Raw genomic sequence first — 19,461 nt, forward strand, 5'->3', positions numbered from 1 at the left:
TATACTGTATCATGACACTGTCAGAGTGAAATAATGTTGTAAGGTCATTGCAATTTTTCCTATTACTGTTTTCCTGTAGTTCATTCATATTATGATTTAAAATAAATGGTTGTCACCACAGTTTAGCATAAAACTAAGCACCACTGATTTCCTATTACTGTTTTCCTGCAGTTCATTCATATTATGATTTAAAATAAATGAATAGTTGTCAGCACAGTTTAGCATAAAACTAAGCACCACTGAAGTACTCTTAAGGCAGAAATCACATTTTCTGACTGATTCTATAAATCTAGCCATATGTGAATCCATACCTCATGACATTCTAGCTTTTTATTTTCTATATTTTGCAGTTAAAATCATACATGCTTATTTTATATACTTTTTATAGTACCTTGGGCTATAACCAGTCTGCATACCTACTACCCTACTACTGCATGCAGCGCAGAATTTGGTTTGTCAAAATGGCAGAGGTGTGGCCTTTTGCTGCCACATTTCAGAGTGTATCTAATGATGATTAATAATGCTTTCTTGATAGCAGGCCATTAGCAAGCTATAGTGAATGCTATCAGTATTCTTATTTTGCTCCTTGCATTCCCTAACACGTTTTTGCTTCCTTTTTCTGGCAAATACTGATGGAAACCCAAGCAGATGAATTTTTCTATTTTTCTTACCAAACACTGCCCCTGACACTACCAGGAGGTAGAATCTACACCGAATACATACCTTGCATTCAGTAGACAGGCCTGCATTCAACTTAACCGATACAGAAATACAGGCAGCCCTTGGAGACCGTTTACAAGTGAAGCACATTAGAGCTCAAGTAGCGGCAGGGTAATTCCCACTGTCAGGGAAAGATTGGGAAATCATCAGTAAAACAGGGTTGCCACACGCACAAGTCAGAAGCTCCCAGCACTCTCACAGTCCCTCAGATGAGTGTCTATGTCGGGACTGGACGCCTTCGTTATTTTAAGCCTCCTTCTCCATTCAGTTTTCCTCTCCAGTTTGGATTACTGCTGCAATATTCACCACATGCCCAACAGTCACACTTTGAGAATCCCATTCTTCAAACAGCCTCTGCTTTACATGCCATAACTTTTTATATACGCTATCTCAATGCTATTTTTTCCTCAGTGCTGTAAACAGCCACTAGATTTTGCTCATCTGGAGATGATCAAAGATGCCTGAACAGACACTCTGAAGGAATTTAAATCAGCTTTCTGATATTACAGCAAGCATTGAATTCTTCACTGACCTTAGCTCTCGTACATTCAGCAGGTAAGAGCCTATCAAGATGGTTTTAGCAGTAGTATTCTCAGAAAAACAAGCTAAAACATACAGGCAAATCCTCTAGAATACTTTAGGCACCAAGAAAGTTAAAGTGAAACACATAGTGTTTCCTTACACAGCAGAGTATCTAATCCACTTACAGAGAGAGAAAAACAAAATGCTAATGTGGCCTGTCTGAAAAGTGAAATAGCCACAAGCTTGTAATGGCTGAAATTAAACCATGAGTCACACCAAGTTACTCGACACAGTTTAGATTAATTTATTATCAGATTTATGTAGTATAGGTACACTTTTATTTATAAAGAATATTAGCATACTCATATTAGCAAATGGCAGGACAAAAGGTCAATTTCTGGACAGTCTTATTTTAATGAGGTTTTATGCTTTGCCATTCCATAAACAGTCTGAACTACAACTGTCATCTAAAAACCACCCTAAATTCTTGCTTCTGTACCATTTTAAGCAACAACTTTCTACAGAAAACTTTACTCATAAGACAATACACTGAAAGTGTTCTTCGCAAACTGGTAGTCTAAGTGCATATCATATTGATCAGATAATCTTGCCAATTTATTATTCATAAAAACCAATTAAAACAAACCTATGAGGTACAATATGAGTCTGCAATGTTGCGTAGTGAAAACTTTAATTGTGGAAGGAAATCTACGCTGTGTAATAGACCAAAGCAATAGAAATAGGTGTGTAGTTTAAAAAGGAATGACTGATCTTCAGACCTAAATGAATGTGAATACCACTTCCAAATTATGCAATGTTTAAATGTAACTAGATGCCTTTATATAACTGGATTTTCTGAGTACTTACTGGAATTCTATAGGCAGACATTGAGCACCATGTTTAAACACTGGAAGGCTGGTGATAGGCTTTAATAAAAGTACAATCATACTGAAAGAGAAACTCCAAAAGTTTTATTAGGATTTCAACAGACATTGCAAAAAAATATTGCATAATGATTGAAAACATAATATTTTTAACAAAGTAGCAATGTGGTATCAAGTAAAAGAAAGACTGGAACAGCTGTCTATATGTGCTGTAAGGAAGATGTACCAGGAAAGGATATGACATTTTTAAAATTCAAGGGCAAATGTGAACAAGCCACATTTTGATAGACTGACTGTACACCACAGATGTTTTACAAACTGCATAGCAGTGTAAAAAAAAGTTTTTATCCTAACTATATTGTAGTCCTGCATTTGGAGCAGTTTACAAGGCAGAGATTTTGTTTACAACATTGATATTTTAATAGCTCTGGATTCTCATAAAAAATAAAACTAATTTAACAAAAAAGCCTGTATCTACATTTGAAAACAAAAGTGCATGTATTGAGAAATAGTGTTATTTCTTAAGAAGAACACTAAGTACTTAAAAAGTTCATTTTAATAGATCAACAACTGATGACACTTTAGATGTAGATCTGCACTGTGCTACAAGCGAGATTCTACCACCACCAGCTCCTCTAACTGAGCACCCTCTTTCCCTAAGCGGCCGAGACACGGATGCCTACCGTTCTTGTCAGGGTTCTGGGTAGTTACAGACAACGCCAAGTACCAAACCACCACGTTGCTGATGAAAAAAATACCACTAACCCAAAACAGATGTTTTGAAGTAGGTTTACCCATGAGCGCATGCAGAAACTCCTCAACATTCAGGATCCCTTTCAGTCACACAACTACTTTTAAACACTGGAGAGCAGCAGCAAGCAGCCATTAGAGCTAAAAGTCAAGAACTGATGAGAGTCTGTCTCCTGCCTTGTACTGAATAATTTGTGGGTAATAACCATTTCAATGCACTCAGAGAATGGTGGACGGGATGTGTGTGTGAGGGAGTATATGTTAAAATCCCTACCTAAAAACCCAGTTGGTATAGTCAGATTTGTACGTGAATCTGGATTCTCCTTTCCACATAACTGTGGTAACAGCTAAGAATTACTGCAAATAAAACTTCTATAGAAGGTTTAATACTTTCCTCTCTCCAAACAAAAAAAAAAAAAAGAGGAAGTGTGGAAAGAGAACATGTAGTTCGAAGATCCAGGCAGAACTCCTGTTTGAGTTCTTGTAATTTCAACTCATGGCACTGAAGAACGAGATTTAATTTTTTTCTGGGCACCTGTAGCACTCTGGATAGAAAAAGGCAGTGAATGTTTAGCTGGACTGGACCCAGAGTGGGAAATGCACAGATACCGCAGTTGTGAACTGCAGCCAGACTAGCCATAAACAAGTGTCCAGTGCAGAAATTACGAGTAATAAATTTAGCCATTTTTGTAAACATCTCCTTCTTACTAATCTCTTATTTTTTCCTATAATGGAAATGCGTACTCTATTTCTTTGTTCCAAGCTCTGGTTTGTTTCTGTTTTAGCTTTGTGGCACAGTTGCTAAGTGCAACAGGCTAGAGACACCAACACTAATACAAACAAGTTGGAAAGTCAGTTCAAGTTATTACAGTTTTGCTATACCAGGCCGTTTCTCTTAGCATGTATTCTCTGTTCACAAATGCTTTGTAAGATCTTTTATTATGGAAGACTGGAAGCAAATTGGAGTTGTTAATTTAACAGATGTGGTTGAACATACATTTCTGATATGCCTTATGCAATTAACAAATCATGTCTCATCTTATGAAGATGATACATTTGCTATACATACCAGTAATTTAAAATGCTCCTCAAAAAAGCAGCATTTTTATAAACAAATTAACAGAAAAGGAGACAATACATCTCACAATACCATATAACAAGTAAAGCCCTTTCATTAGCTGCATTATAAATTCAAAACTGTTCATCACATACTTTGAATTCTGACTGCTCAAGCAATTTAATCCTCAGCCAACTGCAGGACAAGGAAAAACATTTTAAACATTTTGTATTGATGTCATTGTAGGTGTGAAAGTAAAAACTAGTATTCCATGTTTTTAGCTCTAAAAGTTTTGCTCCCAAAAGTGAAATAACTGTTAATAATTCAGAAGAAAAATAATCATTGTTGACATGTCAAAAGGAAGTTGTACTAAAAATTAAGCTGCTGTAAATCTGAGTTCACTTAGATCATTCCTAAAAAAAAAAAAAATTTAAAAAAAGCTGATCCTAGATCACCTGTTAACTAGGAAGAGCACTAGAACACCAATTGCATGAGAAAAGATGTGCTTAAAAGCTGTGTTCAAGACACCTACTATAATGTTTTGGATTTTTTCCTTATCTTTCAAGTATTTGGATTATAATTTGTTAAAAAAAATAGACCAAATACAGAAAGTACATTTGGTCAGGATTTTCTCTCACTACAATTCAGTGTTCCGTATCTAAATGTGCATACCATTTAGAGGCCATTTTTGAAATGTTATCAGTCAACAGCAACATGGGCACCAGTGAATCAGAAAACACACCTTAGGATTTTGTTCTTAAATTATATAAGTTAGATAAAACTACCCTGTCCAGCAAGTTCCGAATTTTTCAAACATTAAGGCAACTTTCATTACTTTCCAGCTAAACAGTATTATAAAAAATAAATGTCACTTCAAACCTTATATACACAGTGACAGAGTAGATTTAGCCAGAAAGTATCTTTAGTACATTAATAAAGTGTCACGTAATATTACCGAGGTTATATCAGGTGCTTGAGTGTAGGTGCAATTGGAGTGGTTGCAAATATTTAAAGTACTGGTTTCAAAACAGAGCGCAGTGAACGTCCTTCTTTAGTGAGTTCTCGTGTTACACACATACACGGCAGCGGAACGGCCTCCTCTCTTCTCTCCACAGCATTGTAGCTACATTTCTTCAAGTGGTCAGCCATGCTTACGATGTCAGCAAACTTCCACTCGTTGACAGTACAGAAGGCTGTACTGAAGCGCCAAACCTAGAAAACAGGTTGCACTTAGCCTCAAAATGCTTTAAAATACCTCAACTCAGAGCAGGAAATCAAAGGTGTGCTATAATACTTTCAGGCAACGTTTTGCGGCTACTATAAATCATGCTAAAATCAACATGACAAAAATACACAATGCTAAACTTTGTAGAGCCAGTCCCAGGCTGATTCAGATTCCAAGCCAACTATGAACACCGGGAAGAAGGGCAGGCAATCCTTTTTCCACCTACAAAGTAGGTGCAATCAGAAGTTAAATGATAAAGTATTGCATGACCAGTCACAATGATCCATTTCTGAAATGATCACTTCTTCAATTCCAAATGATTGGTGCAGATACTCTCTATTTCTGGAGGGGGTGGGGAATGGTGAAAACTCTACTATACAAAGGTGACCCAAAGGCTGTAAGAATTATTTACACACTGAAGGCTCTCAGTATCGTGGTAAAGGGACCGGAGCTCAACAGATGAGCAAAAATTAAAACTGCTGTAAACAGCATAAAGGCAACAAAAGCAAACTTTGTAGGTAACTTTCCCCCTTTCATGGAATATTGATATTAAAGAAAATAATGACGTAATCAATTAATATTTTTAAATCTTGGGAAAATCAGAGGTTAATTTATTTACATCAAGTGAAAACTAGACAGATACGACTTTAACTTCTATGTCTTCGAGACTGGAGAAGACTGAACCAACCTGCTAGCAATTTTGATTAATTGTTCTATATGACAATCTTTGTATTTAAAGGCATATTATAGCAAAAATCACCAATAACAATACTAATCAAGGAATAAACTAAGGGAAAAAGTTTTTTATATTAATTTTTATATATATATATATATTAAATTAACCCTTTCACCTTCAAAACAACAACAACAAAAAACCCTTACCTTTTCTTTTATCTGCCAAGAAGAACTTCCATCTGGGTACTTTCTCTTCTCCCAAAGCAGTATCACCATTCCACGTGCTTGAAGCAAGCTTCCACATACATCTCTCATTAAACGTGAGACTCTTGAAAGCTGACATAAACTAAAGCCATCTAGAAAACTAGCAATGTGCTGCAGAACCTCAAAAGGTAGACTACTCAGATGGTCATTGTGCAGTCCAATTAAGCAGCTTTTTGCTGGTTCTACTAATACTGTGGATATACAAGGCTGAACTCCAAATGACCGTAAGTGGCGGTCATGAATAATTTTTGCCCCTTGTGTTGAAGGGCAAAACCTTCGTTGAGAATATGTACACCCATAATATGCCAAAGGACACCTCTGCTCCATCCAGCCATTAAGGCCAGCATGAATATCACCATGCACATTCTTAAAATGCGATGAAAATTCATTCCTCCTAAACAACTGTCCACAAACAAATGTAAACATTGAACGCTGTTTTGTTTGGTATCTAGCCACATATTCCAATACCAAATCCAGTCCAAGGGTCTGAAATGGACTCGGATTTGAGAGCTGTGGGTTGGCATGATCACATGCAGAAGCTGAAGCTATTTCCCCCACCATTGTATTTGTGGCCAATATAGCAGATGGGAGAGAAAATGTCTGGGTCCCAAAGTCAACACGATACACATCGACAGCGCGACCTTCTGATATCCCCCTACCTCCAGGAGAGTCTCCTAGGCAAAACAACAGAGCTGCAGTGATTAGGTCAATTCCCTGAAGACCCATAGGATCTTCTGTTATCTCCAAATCTGATGTATCAACAGCTTTGTCTTCTTTTGGTGTAGACCAAAAGTGGTTAACAAGGAATTTGTATGATCGATGCCGTAAAAGTGAAAACGCATCTACGTTTCTCAACCTTTCTTGTTCTGCTTGTCTCTCTAGCATTTCTTCTTCGTTACCATTACGTGGAAGTAGTACATGATTAACATTGCCATTAACTAAGTGATCAGCTGATATTACTTCTTTAAGTTGTGCTGTTACAGGTAAGGAACTGCAAGACTGTAATGCTTCGTCATCATGAGATGCAGTACATTCACCATTTGCTACACTGGATGGTTTTGAATTAGATACATCAAGATCTTCATTCTGGTCCAACACCTTTGAACACTCATTTTCTACATGAAAGCCATTACACAAAAGTGAAGAGTTACTGAGGTTTAGATTTAAGTCATGTTTTTGCACTACATCATAACAAGTATCACTAGAACCATTTTGCTCCATTTGAGAATTTTGACTCAGGCTATCAATGTTAATTCCCCCAACTGCTCCTATGTTCTCTTCATCTGGATATTCGTGGTCAGAGTTTTTATCCTGAACAACGCCATTAGAAGCATGTTCTTTAATCTCAGTATCTTCTTTTATTTCCTGTGGTGAAATGGAGAGTCTTGAATTTAACATATTAATGTCCCTTGTAGCAGTGTTCAGGATATCCAGAGCAGCAGCTAAACTCCTCGTTGTTTCTACAGTAGCTTGATAAAGTGCACCATAGGACTCTTCATCTACAGGCATCAAACCATTCGAATGCACTGTGTCTGGGGCACTTGATTTGACAGAGGTTGGCTCTCCGGATTCTGGTATTTGATCACCTGCTTTTGACATCATAGTTGCTACTTTAAGTGATTCTAATAACATGCGCTGGTCTTGGAGGGCTAACGCCATATCTAGCTGTTCCACTTCATCAACGTCTTTACTCAGATTTTCGTAAGATTTTCTGTCTGCATAACTGACTGGCCATCTATTCCACTCCATGGTACAACATACCACACTTGCAGGACAAACTTCTAGATGATCAGCAATTTTATTTCGGGCTACTACGAAGGGACATCCAAAGCCGCTATTCAAACAAGGCACTCTTTCAAGTGGACATAACATGCGATGTTCCTCAGCTTTACATGAGTGAAAAACTGCTCCACAAACCAACGGGCAGCCAATCAAATCACAGGAAATGCCAGGCTCTGGTCTCGTCATACAACGACGGCTGACACAGTTCACACAGTGTAAATGTTGCTGATGTTCCTCCATGACTGTAAATCCAATTCTGGGTGAAGAGGAAGGAAACAAAACCATAGAATATTAATTCAATATTGTTATTATAGCCATTTTAAGAGAACAAGTATGTGACATTTTATCTCAAAGAAATGGTATTTAAAAGATCACCTGAAAATTAAAGATACACATGTGTATCAGAGTGCAAGGCATAGTCTATGCATTTATTCACCAGGTATAGTATATGCAACTTTGGTAAAAAGGTTGTATAACCTTTCCCTCTAGAAGAGCTCTTTTCCCCTGCCCATTGCAAATCGATGATTCAATGCAAAACAAAGCATGATCGTTGACTATGGCCTACTACCCAAAATCATAAGCCACACAACTCTACAGAGTAGAGAGATGAAATAAAGCTAGATTCATTCTCATCTCCATTTCTCTAAATTAAATGGAGGCAACATATTCATTGGGCTGCTTGCTACCACCTAAGCTTCTGATACCCTCTTCATGCAGTTCTGTTGGAAGGCAATCTCAATGCCCTGACATGTCCCATTCCCTCTCCTCCATGTTTCTGACAGACAGCAGTACTTTACAACAGCTCTTCACCCTTTGTTTTTTTCTTCATCTATAGCCTATAGCTCCTCCCTTATTTTTGCAGTAGCTGTTGCATAAGGGTAGCAATTATACTACACATTAAATAAGCTGCTTTGTTATATTGAAAACTTTTACATAAAACTTTACTACCCAACGTGGTCCTATGTATACCTCCATTTCAACCCACAAAAGTTAATTTTTTTAATGCATCCTATGACAAACCTGATTATAATACCAGCAGTTCAAAGTGTAAGGGTAACACAACAACTTTACATAACAAGGCCAAACAGCAATAAAAATCCAAATAAAATCAATTGCATAATCCATTATAACATGTTGACAGAAAGGAAAAAACACACAGTTCTTTGTTGTGGTATGGAGAAAAAAAAAAAAAAAAAAAAGAAGAGATTATACTTTGCATCTTTGTACCATACTTCAATCAAGAAGCTCTGGCACTGCTCCTTAGCTGGAGCACAGGCCCATGCAAGTGACCAAGCTCCCCTCTATGCTCTGGCAAACTCTCTCTCAGAAGTGATACCATGAGGGATTACAGTTCACAGATACCAGAGAACAACTTGCACAGAGCCAACTCTCAAAACAATGTGTCAAAATACATTGGTCGGTTCCATCTTTTCCTTGCTCCCCACCCTACAGCAATTTTCTGGAAAAATAAAATGCTTACAGAATTTAAAATTAATAGAAATGGTTCCTTATCTTATTCAACTAGCTAACAAGTGCTCTCATACATTGCCTTCAGACTAAATACTTCAGTCTTATTGCATTAAAACTTCTTAAATTAAAAATACTCTAAACTCTAAAAATAAAACTAATTAATATTATTCCTTTTGTTCAAACTGAAGGTAAGAGGAAACAAAACTGCCTTTAGACACTCCACTTTAAATAATTTCAAGCATTTAAATAGAAATTTACGTGACACTTCGCTCACTTGTATTCTTTTAATACTGTGAAATTCATGCCAACTTTAAGTAGCAATCAGTCCTCATCTCCCCATCCGTCGTAATCTGGATAACTCAAATATTTTAGCCACCCACTCTCCTGAACGCTTCTAACAAAGCAGCATATGTGCTACACTTAGCAGGCAAAACACAGCTGAGTTTTCCCCACCATACTTTAGTATTTATATACTGAGCAACAAGTAAGTTTTGAAGAAATTGTCAAGTGCATCAGTCACTGAACTCAGTGACTGACTGACTTGCTAAACATTATAGCAAACCCTTCTACTTTCAACTTGCATATTGTCAGATCACATCTACCACAAAGAGCTGAAACATGTTCAGTAAAGAATGAAAAAGAGAAAACTTGACTTCTCTGAGATATTTTTAGTTGTTCCAGCAAAGTCCTCTTTAAGTAAATCCTGACAAATACAGCAGCCAACCTGTTGTTAGATTTGCTTTGGGAAAATTTCAGCATTGCATCAATACTGAAAACAAACTCTAGTTTTCCTCAAGAAGCAGGTAGGCAGAGATCAAAAGGAAGCTCTTAGATTATGTGTGTATTTTGAAGTGGTTAATACAAAATGGAAACAGCCCTGAAAAAGACAATTGCTAGTTTATAATGCAACCGCCCTCACAGAGCCCAGCCCTTGCTTCATGTATCTAAACACAGTCCTGCTCCCATAAAACAAGCAGTCTGGTAGCAGCAAGGTTTAATGTAATCAATTACCCACAGTTATATTTTAAAATTAAAAAAAAAAAAAATATTTAGATATATTGTTTACCTAATTTGCAAAAAAGCTATGCACCCTGCTCACTTTAAGATGGCCAGAAGTGAGCCACTTTTGGAGGCGAGGGTAGGTGTGTTAGCTAGCCCACACTGCTATGGCAGCCCTGTTCTTCTCTTGCTTCTAGGCCACAGCTGGCCCACACGAAGACAGCTCAGAATGCAGTCAAACTGAGCTCGTGTTTGCCTGCACTGTTTGTGCAGACATACCCTAAATTAGTCAACCATCGGTAAATACTATCTTTAAATAGTCCATGTGAGCTTACACAGAAGACCATTCTATCAAGACAGTAAAACATCCTCCTCCCCAGCACGCTGTCCTGGTCTTTAAAAGTCAGATTGTGAAACCAGAGTTGCATGATGATACTGGCTTTTCTCACGCTCCTGGACTCCTTTCACAAGGGAGCTAATATTCATCAAAACTTAATGATTTCATACAAGCAAATGAAATTTTGCAGTGTGTAAGAATACGACAAAACCTGGTGAAAACATTAAATACCACTAACAGAGTATACAGAAGCAAGAGCAGACACTAAAATACCAAGTTTTACCAACAGGTAAGAAGCAGCTACATCTGTGATCAATTAAATAGCTGAAATAATCTATTCTCTCAGATTCTGCAAATAAGAATTTTACTGGTCACTAGTAAGTTTGATATTAATTGCCATTTCCCTTAAAATACAAATCCTTTGGCTCCTTAACTAAATATATAATTTAAAATTTCTTTGGACATCAGTAGACCATCAGTAGGACATTCACTAGGATTCTGTGTCCTGCTTACAAGCTTTAACTTCATAACACCTGCTGCAGAACATCAATTTAGTCAAGATCTCACATTTTATTTATAGCTTACTACAAAGTCCTTTTATATATATTAAATGCCCCTTTTCATTTTTAATTTTAATACCTGGGCTTCAAACTCAACAACTGGTTTGGGGCAGTGATGAGTTTCTGGCTTGCTTAAATTAGTAAGGCTTTTGATATAGTTCAATGATCAAATTGCAAATCAACTCCAAAGGCAAAAACCCAAATGATCCTATCAAACTGGTGAAACAAATGGATAAGACCTCAAGAATTAGCACATTCTTTAATCAACAAATGGTCACGACTCACTCCATTTTGTAAGCTAACCTTGTGAACCACAGAACTTAGCACCTCTTTGATTCATTAAGAGCATCCACATGTGAATAATTTTCCTTTGAAGAACCATAACTAATATATCACTAGTACTGCTACACTGAGAACAAGAACCACCCTGCTCCCAAACATTGCCTTGTAAAGGAAAACACTGTTAGATAAAAGGGATATAAAGAAAATTCTTGCTGGAGTGCTTTCATTTCCTCTGATATAGAACATTGAAGGGGCTAGCAAAGACTGTCATTGCTGACCTGAAGAAAATGACCTGTCATTAAAACATGTACCAATAATATTTACAGTGTTTATACCCCATTGTGTTCCTCACCACAATTTGGAGAGAAGACAGTGTAAGATCAATGACTATAGCAAGAACAAACAGCTGTCCTTTTCTGATAGTGCAGTGTCAGCAACTAGCTTCAGTTCATATGAGATGCTTAAGTACACACACTTGACTGTTACTAGCAGAGAAACCTAAAAATACATCCCGTTCCAGTGAGGTGACCACTGCTCTCAGAATCTGTGCAATCACTTGATGTTATTGTACATACTATGCAGTCAGCTGACCAAATCAGCCAGAACATGCTTTGAAAATCTGTCATAATTAAAAGGATTAAAATTCCAGCTGCTACAGCCACATGATTTTCAGTTGCTGTTGTAACACAAACATTAAAATAGCATAATAGAAGTTTCAGTCACCACACAATACTTCAGCTGCAAGGGAGAGCTCTTACTTTCTTCTACACCACAGAGCAGAAGGAGCTGTATGAAATTAGTCGTCAAACCCAAAGTCTGCTTACTCACTCTCCCCTACATGAATTCTCTGGTACAATAAGATAGAAAAATCACAGCAACTATTACTGCTATTGGAACCCTCCATTACTCAGCCACCTTGTATTCACCAAACCTATAAAGCTCAACTATCTTTGAGACTCTGCCCTCTATCAAATGCAACTAAATAGGCCAACAGGTTTTTAAATTACTGGTTCAAGGAAGTAGAAGAATAGAGACACACAAGCAGTACTACAGGTTTAAACTCCCAGGAGCATCCAAATCCACCCACAAGCAGCCAAATATATGCAAACCATTCTAAAAAAATCCCTTTTGTTTTCTAGATTGTAGAAGAGACTATTTCAGTAGTAGTAGATGTAGAAGATGCATTTCAGAATCATCCATCTTTTACCCAGGTCTCTGGCTAAGAGTGGCTAACAAGTCTGGTAAGATGCAAAAACTTTCATAGAGGAAATGGCCAAGTGAGAGAGAGATTTAAGTGATAGGTGGTTAAAAAAACAAAGGCTAAGGAAAAATAGGGCAAGAGGTAGACAGCAGTGTGAAAAAAATAAAGTTAAAAAAACCAAACAAACAACTTTAGAATATTCTGCCAAAAAAGAATTGGCAGGACTACAGATAATTATTGAACAAGCTGTTTTATTTTTCAATATCCTACCATGCAAGGGAGGGTAACTATCATTCACCTTGACTAACAGTTCTAACTATCAAATGCTTTAAACAATCCTTGCAGCAGGTAAGCTTTTCTTGTCATCCCTATCCTGCACAGAAAGTATAGCAATTTTAGTATCTAAAAAACAGCACCTCAGCCTCTTACTACAGTGGCATGGCTGCATTAACTTTCTATGTCATGCAGGTTATGCTCCCTTTTGAGGTTTTGGGGTGGTGGTGTCTGGGTTGGTTGGTTTGAGGTCTTTTCTGACTTCGCAGTTTTCAAATAACTGATGAAAAACATGAACTGTTTCAACTGGAGAATGGCACTAGTTGCCATCCCCGCTTGAGGATGCTCTCACTCTATTCCTCAAGGCTTCATGAAGTCTAAGGTTCAGCCACTGTCCTCATATTAGGGAGCTGGGTACCTACTTAAGTATCTCTCCATTGGTATGGGAAGGCAGGAAACAGGGACAGGCAGCAAAATGAACCTAACACTACACTAATTTCCAACTACTCTTTAAAATGGTAAGTTCAAAAGAACAAATAACTTTACAAACTGCTAGTTATTAATGTGAAATAACATGGCTAAGAGGTGATACCTTTAAATTTATGTGCTTCAATTGCGCAGGTAATAGAGTAGTACATGTTGCTGTATTTTATTATCTTATGTACTAAGCAATTGTTCTTTTTTACATAATTTTTCTGATTTGAAAGAGAAGTTCCTGACAGGGACTCTGTGAAGCCTTGTATTTCTTCAAACTAGTTTACATCACACATACTTTTAGGAAATAGAATTCTTTCAGATGCCACACTTAAAATCTCAGCCTTACGAGATACAAATTACTACCCCCCCATCCCCAGGTTCATCAGGGCAACCCTGGATTCTGTTACAACTAGACAGATGAGAGAAGTTAAAAACAGATTCAAAACATTTGGATAGACGCATTTTCACTGCATCCTCAAACAAATTCATCCACAATAAAGAAGAGAGCATCTTCCCTACCTGGCAGTGAGTGCACATATTGGAGATATCTAGAATGAGTCTACATTATTTTTTTCTTAATCACTGAACACATGAGAAGGAGCTTCAATAACTAAAGCCCAAACTACTATAAAGTAGTATGCTACTTCTACCACTATCATCATACGTATTACACAAAGTAAAAGGTCAGACTCAAAACATGGCTTCTTGCAAGAAAAAAAAAAAAAAAAAAAAAAAACCCAGGGGGATACATACTTCTGGAAAGATTCTAGTTTTACCAGTGATCTAGCATCAAAAGAGTATGTACTAACTGCTTTTTGAAGCATAAATTGAATTTATCCATCTTGCTCAAAAATAAACCAGATCAAAACAAAAAGCAACTTAAAACTACAGCAATAATATTGAGCATTAGAATTATTATGAAGTACAACTTTTTAATGTCAACCTTATATAGAAAAGCTTTTCCATGTCTACTCCTCCCTAAACATCCTATTACAGGAGCTGACCTGTATTTTGCATTCTTTTGAGTAACACTTCAGGAGTTCCTTTCCTCCTAGTGGCAAACAATTGTCCTCCCATTCAGAGAATTCACTGAGATATTTGAGAATTCAGTGAGGTATTTCCTTCCAAATCACTGCAGCCAAAAAAAACCCAATAACCAACCAAACAAAAAAAACAGAATTCAAGGGGAAAATGACCAAAAGCAAATTACTGCTTTGACTGAAGTAGACCCACCACTGATGCCCCACGTTTCTGGCTTTGTCACATTTTAGAATACAAGCTCTGATGGAATGATAGAAAACTTTCTTCTATCACTGTTAAACTCTCTAAGTGTTAAAAATCAAAACCAAAACTACAAGGCTTTTCTATAGAGTACTTTTGTGACAGATCTGCCATGCATTCTTGTCTCCTTGACACATTCCCCAAAGAAGAAACCCAAAAGCCTCAATGTACATTTGGCCACACACTAACACAGGACAACCACACCAGGAACAGCTACACTTGCTGCATGGCTCAGGCACAAAAGCACTCTACCTGTTGAGTAGGTGTCAGGGCAGAATCAGCTAGAGAGTCAGTAGATTTCATGTGTAAAGCACTTCTGAACTTGAACGCAGTGCGACTCCTCGATTGCTGCAGACTCTGCAAGAAATGAGATCAGAAGTAAGGTTTCTTTTCAGGTGTACAGATTGCTTTCCATATGTACACTACTCCAAAAAGGTCACATGCTTACATTATCTGGAGCTACAAATGTTGAAATATTTTGCAGGTTTCATGAAAAAATAAAAAAGTTTTTAACAGACTTCGAAAGCACAATCTATGTTCTGTTATTTTAGCTTACTGCTAGCTGCTAGTCACACTAAATGGGATCCTATTTAGATTTAAAGCTAGAAGAGATTTATATTAAAAGTTATTATTCTGACCTACTTTACTCAATTCTATTGTTTGGCCCCCCAGGAACCACTTTAAAAAAAGAAAAAAAAAAGAAGAAATCAAACGAATTAAAGACTGCAACAGCTGGAGAACACACAAAAAAAATACATTTAAAGTTTGATTCTTTTACAAACTGCATTTTAGTCTAGTGGAAATTTGTTCAGCTTCAGTCTTCAGACATAAGAACTTATTAAGCAGTTGTTTAATATTAAAAAGCTCTTTACTATACCAAGCTGCTTCTTCTATATGCTCATAGCCATAGGTTATCACTAAAACTTAACTGAGGCAGAACTGAGGTGAACAATGAGAACCTTATGCCCAGATATTTTCTTCAGAAAAGCAGAAAAGAAAATAAGCCATTTCTCAGAAATCATAAACAGAACTACTGGAAAAAAATAATGCGTCCTCTATTATGGTAGGTAGTTTTAGCCACTCAAAAAAAAGTAAAAAATAAATCCTTCTTCTTACATAATATTTTAATTCATAAATGCTGCTGCAGAATTCCTGACCTCTTGCTAATATACTCTTTTAGGTCTTACTACACAAGTTTAACCAGTTCCCATAGCAAAACAAGAAAACAACTTTCAAGTAAATGGAACGTCAACACAACTGCTCTCCAAGATCCCAGACTGAAATGCAGATGTTATGTACTCTGTACAGCTACGGTAATTTTTTCTATTAAAATATACCCTTGTTAGTAGAAGATGGCCTGACAACTGTACAGCAAAAGTAGGTAGTACACAAAAAATAAAACATTTAACAGACCACCCCCACCCCCCACTGCACCAGGTAATAGTGAAGTACAAAAGATGGAGTTTGTCCTAAAATATTTTGAAAAATTAAAAAAGATAGAACAAAAGGAATAGGAGAACAAGAACAGAGATTATAGTAACAAATTTACCCTATTCTATTTTCAGGTATTTCACTTTCTTACCAAATGAAAGACCTTTTTGCAGCATCTTTTAGGCTTTTTCTCCTTGTAAGTACCTTGGTTTTAAAACCAAGGAAACAGCAAAAAATACCATTTTCAAAAAACCTGTTTTATAAACAAAAACTCACCTATCTCAAATAGTCAATGACAGGAAGCTGGGAAAATATCTCATAAGGAGCATGTTATACCAGCTCTTTCAGTATTTTTTTAACCTGAACGAAGAACTGGAAAACACCAAGATCTACACTACACTTTTGTGCAGGACGTACAATGAGTCATCAATTTCTACTGTCTAATTCAGTTCAACTGCCTTTTCCAAACATCAACAGGCTTGACACTATTACTTTTCCCCCAAAGACTCCAGCTGAACATTCCCATCCAAACACATTCCATAGCCGGTGACAATAGTGACTCAGCTAAAAGGAGGTTTTGTAAGAGCATTACATCTATGCCAATAAAACATACTCCTAAAAAGATCTGATTTGCAATGAATCTGTCACTCTAACAAATTACTCTGTCCCACAGGACTTTTAGAAAACTACAGTTTCTACTAGATATGCCTCTAAACAGACAAATAAATACAAAGCTTAAACTTCAATAAACAAACTAAACACACCAACCTTGGGCACCTGTGTAAACAAGTCTGAACCAGGTGTCACTACTCAACCATCAACCTGAACCACTACCTTAAGTTTTATATGAAGAGCTGTAAATATGCCAATTAGAATTTTACCTCACTGTGCCTCTGGCTCTCATGCTTTAAGTTTTCATCATGATTTCACATTAAGAGCTTAGATCAATGTTTGGCATTTGGTAAACAACAGCATAGTCTACTCAACTAGGCATTCTACAGACTGTAAGGGTTTGCAGGGTATTTTAGATTCAAGAAGCACTAACAGATTACAAGAAAATTATAACAAGACATCAGTTGTCACCTCAAAACTATTAAAAACGGTAGCTTGCAAAGTAAGTCAGAATCTAGAGCTCCCCTGTGACTTTTAACTCTCTTGGCCTCTTTTAGACCAGTTTATATTACAAGACTTTTTCTGTCTTTTTCCTTCATTCAGTATTGATACTAGATAGTGCCCAGACACTTAGGTCAGTTTACACAGGATTTCACTGTAACCCTCACTTAATAATGTAACTACTTGTTTATTTGTGGTCTGTTCAGGAATACTTACTCCATATACAACCTAACCAAATACTCAACAAATCAACCCGATCAACAAATACTCGAATTATCTTTGTTCTTATTGTGCAGGTAAGGAAACTGAAAGAGAACTGTCACCACTACAATGATCACTAGATAAATGATTCCCTGCTCCCATCTCTATACCACCAGATCTCATTGCCAGAGGCAAACAGCATTTGCCTCATTTGAGATAGAGCTCACCAAAGAAATAGGTCTAGAAATATGAAGGTAATTTTATTTGTTCTTTTTAGTTCAATTGGACTGAACACAAAGCATAGGTTTGTTCTTCTTAATAAAGGTACTATGAGACATTCTTTAGGACCCAAGTACAAAACTTTGTTGCCCAAAAACGTGCGTAAGTCTTGACCAGAAAGGTTCCAACCAGATATTGCTGGTTAAACTCAGCACTTTGCCCAGTGGCTTTCTAATACCAAAGTAGGAGGCAAGGGAAACGTAACCCAAATTTAAGAACTGAGTAAAAGAAGAATGTAGTGCAAAAGAAAGAACATTCATGAAGCGAAGTAAAACCACTGCTTTTGCATAGACTTTACCCATTTTGCTGGGATTCTCCTGTTCTCTAACACCTTCTAACTTTGGAAAAGAATGAGATGGAGACCCCACAAAAGCCTCAGCTTGCAATACAACCCCAATTCACCCTTTGAATCTCTTTCTTCTCTGGATCCACTGGACCACTATGGAGAAATTATGCACAGATATTTACACGCATATAGAGTGGAAGATGGATTCAAGTTGCCAGTGTATTCTTCAGTCTTCCAAGTATTTCACCTGCTTACCAACCAAAGTTCTTTTAATAACATTTTTGTACTTCTGGGAGAGGGGAATATCATAAATAAGCATAACTAACACCCTCATCAGCTACGATACATGAACCTTAACTCTCCAGATCACAGCACAAGTTAAGGTGTATGACATTAACACACAGCAGAAGGCAGCAGCTGTCCAGGGAAAGGACTTAACCATCGAGTGTTACACACTGATCCTAGAGAAAGCAGAGGGAGACCTCTTGCCTAAAGTGCTAGCACAAGCAAGGTGATGCTGTTGCTACAGCAGCACAAGCCCGCTTTTGGATTAGTATGCTGAAACACACTTATTTTGGCACATTAACAACATAATCAGCAAAAGGGAAACAAGGATTATGAAAAGCTCCTCAGCCAAATCCGAGTAGAACTTTACAGAACAAAAGAAAGCCGTCTCTCCAGCCCACGGGTTTTCTCCCTGGAGAATTCAGAAGACCTGCTGCAAACAACAGTGGCGCTAGAACTTTTGGAAGTGAGGCCACACAACTGTTTTGATGTGCATGCCGTTCACCAAGCTGCTGTCATCTCCCTATACGCTTCCGATTGCCGACCTGTGGGGTTACAGGAGTACAGCTACAAACCTTTCTTCTCCTTCATAAAGGAGGATAAAAAAACAAAGGTTCCAACGCACGCCAATAACAGCCACCAAAAAAGGCATTGAGAAGAGACAAACCACCACCTCTTGCCTGATCTGAGCAGAGCCACTCGAAATACTCGAACACAGGGGATTAGAGAAGGATTTCAGCAATACCTCTGGATTATTTGCTCTCTTCTCCTCTCCTTCCATGCAGAAAGGAGACTCTCCGACTGCAGCCTCGCCTGCACCAGGCAGACCCCGGCCCTACCCCCTTCCCCCGCGCTACCGCGACACCCCGGACACCCCGGGCTCGGAGGAAGCGGCAGGGCTCGCTCCGCCGGCGGCGAGCCCGCAGAGGGGCCAGGCGCGGGGCCAGGCGCGGGGGCGGGGCGGCCGGCGGCCACCCTACATGGCACGGTACCACCGACACACACTCAGCACTTTGGGCCCCGCGGGAGCCGGGGGGGGGGGGCGGGCAGGGGGGGGGGGACACCGGCGAAGCACGCCCCCCCAACCCCCCGCGGGCCCCGCCGGGG

General features: G+C 38.0%; 1 protein-coding gene across 3 annotated transcripts in view; it reads right to left on the minus strand.

The window, feature by feature from the left end:
• Positions 1-2,190: 2,190 nt before the first annotated feature.
• Positions 2,191-19,461, minus strand: part of FBXO30 (F-box protein 30) — a 17,758-nt gene continuing 487 nt past the window's right edge. Inside the window, exons 1-4 of one of the 3 annotated variants that reach the window (XM_014951045.1) lie at positions 19,100-19,231; positions 15,012-15,116; positions 6,041-8,135; positions 2,191-5,145 (exon numbers count right to left, since the gene is read on the minus strand). In XM_014951045.1, coding sequence (XP_014806531.1) covers positions 4,942-5,145; positions 6,041-8,119 — 2,283 coding nt within the window. In that variant the 5' untranslated portion in view covers positions 8,120-8,135; positions 15,012-15,116; positions 19,100-19,231 and the 3' untranslated portion in view covers positions 2,191-4,941. Of the gene's footprint in view, positions 5,146-6,040; positions 8,136-15,011; positions 15,117-19,099; positions 19,232-19,461 lie in introns of those variants that run through there. The other 2 variants (XM_014951044.1, XM_014951046.1) reach the window with 2 other exon arrangements.

Source organism: Calidris pugnax, unplaced genomic scaffold, assembly GCF_001431845.1.
Source record: "Calidris pugnax isolate Ruff unplaced genomic scaffold, ASM143184v1 scaffold24, whole genome shotgun sequence".
Lineage (NCBI taxonomy): Eukaryota > Metazoa > Chordata > Aves > Charadriiformes > Scolopacidae > Calidris > Calidris pugnax.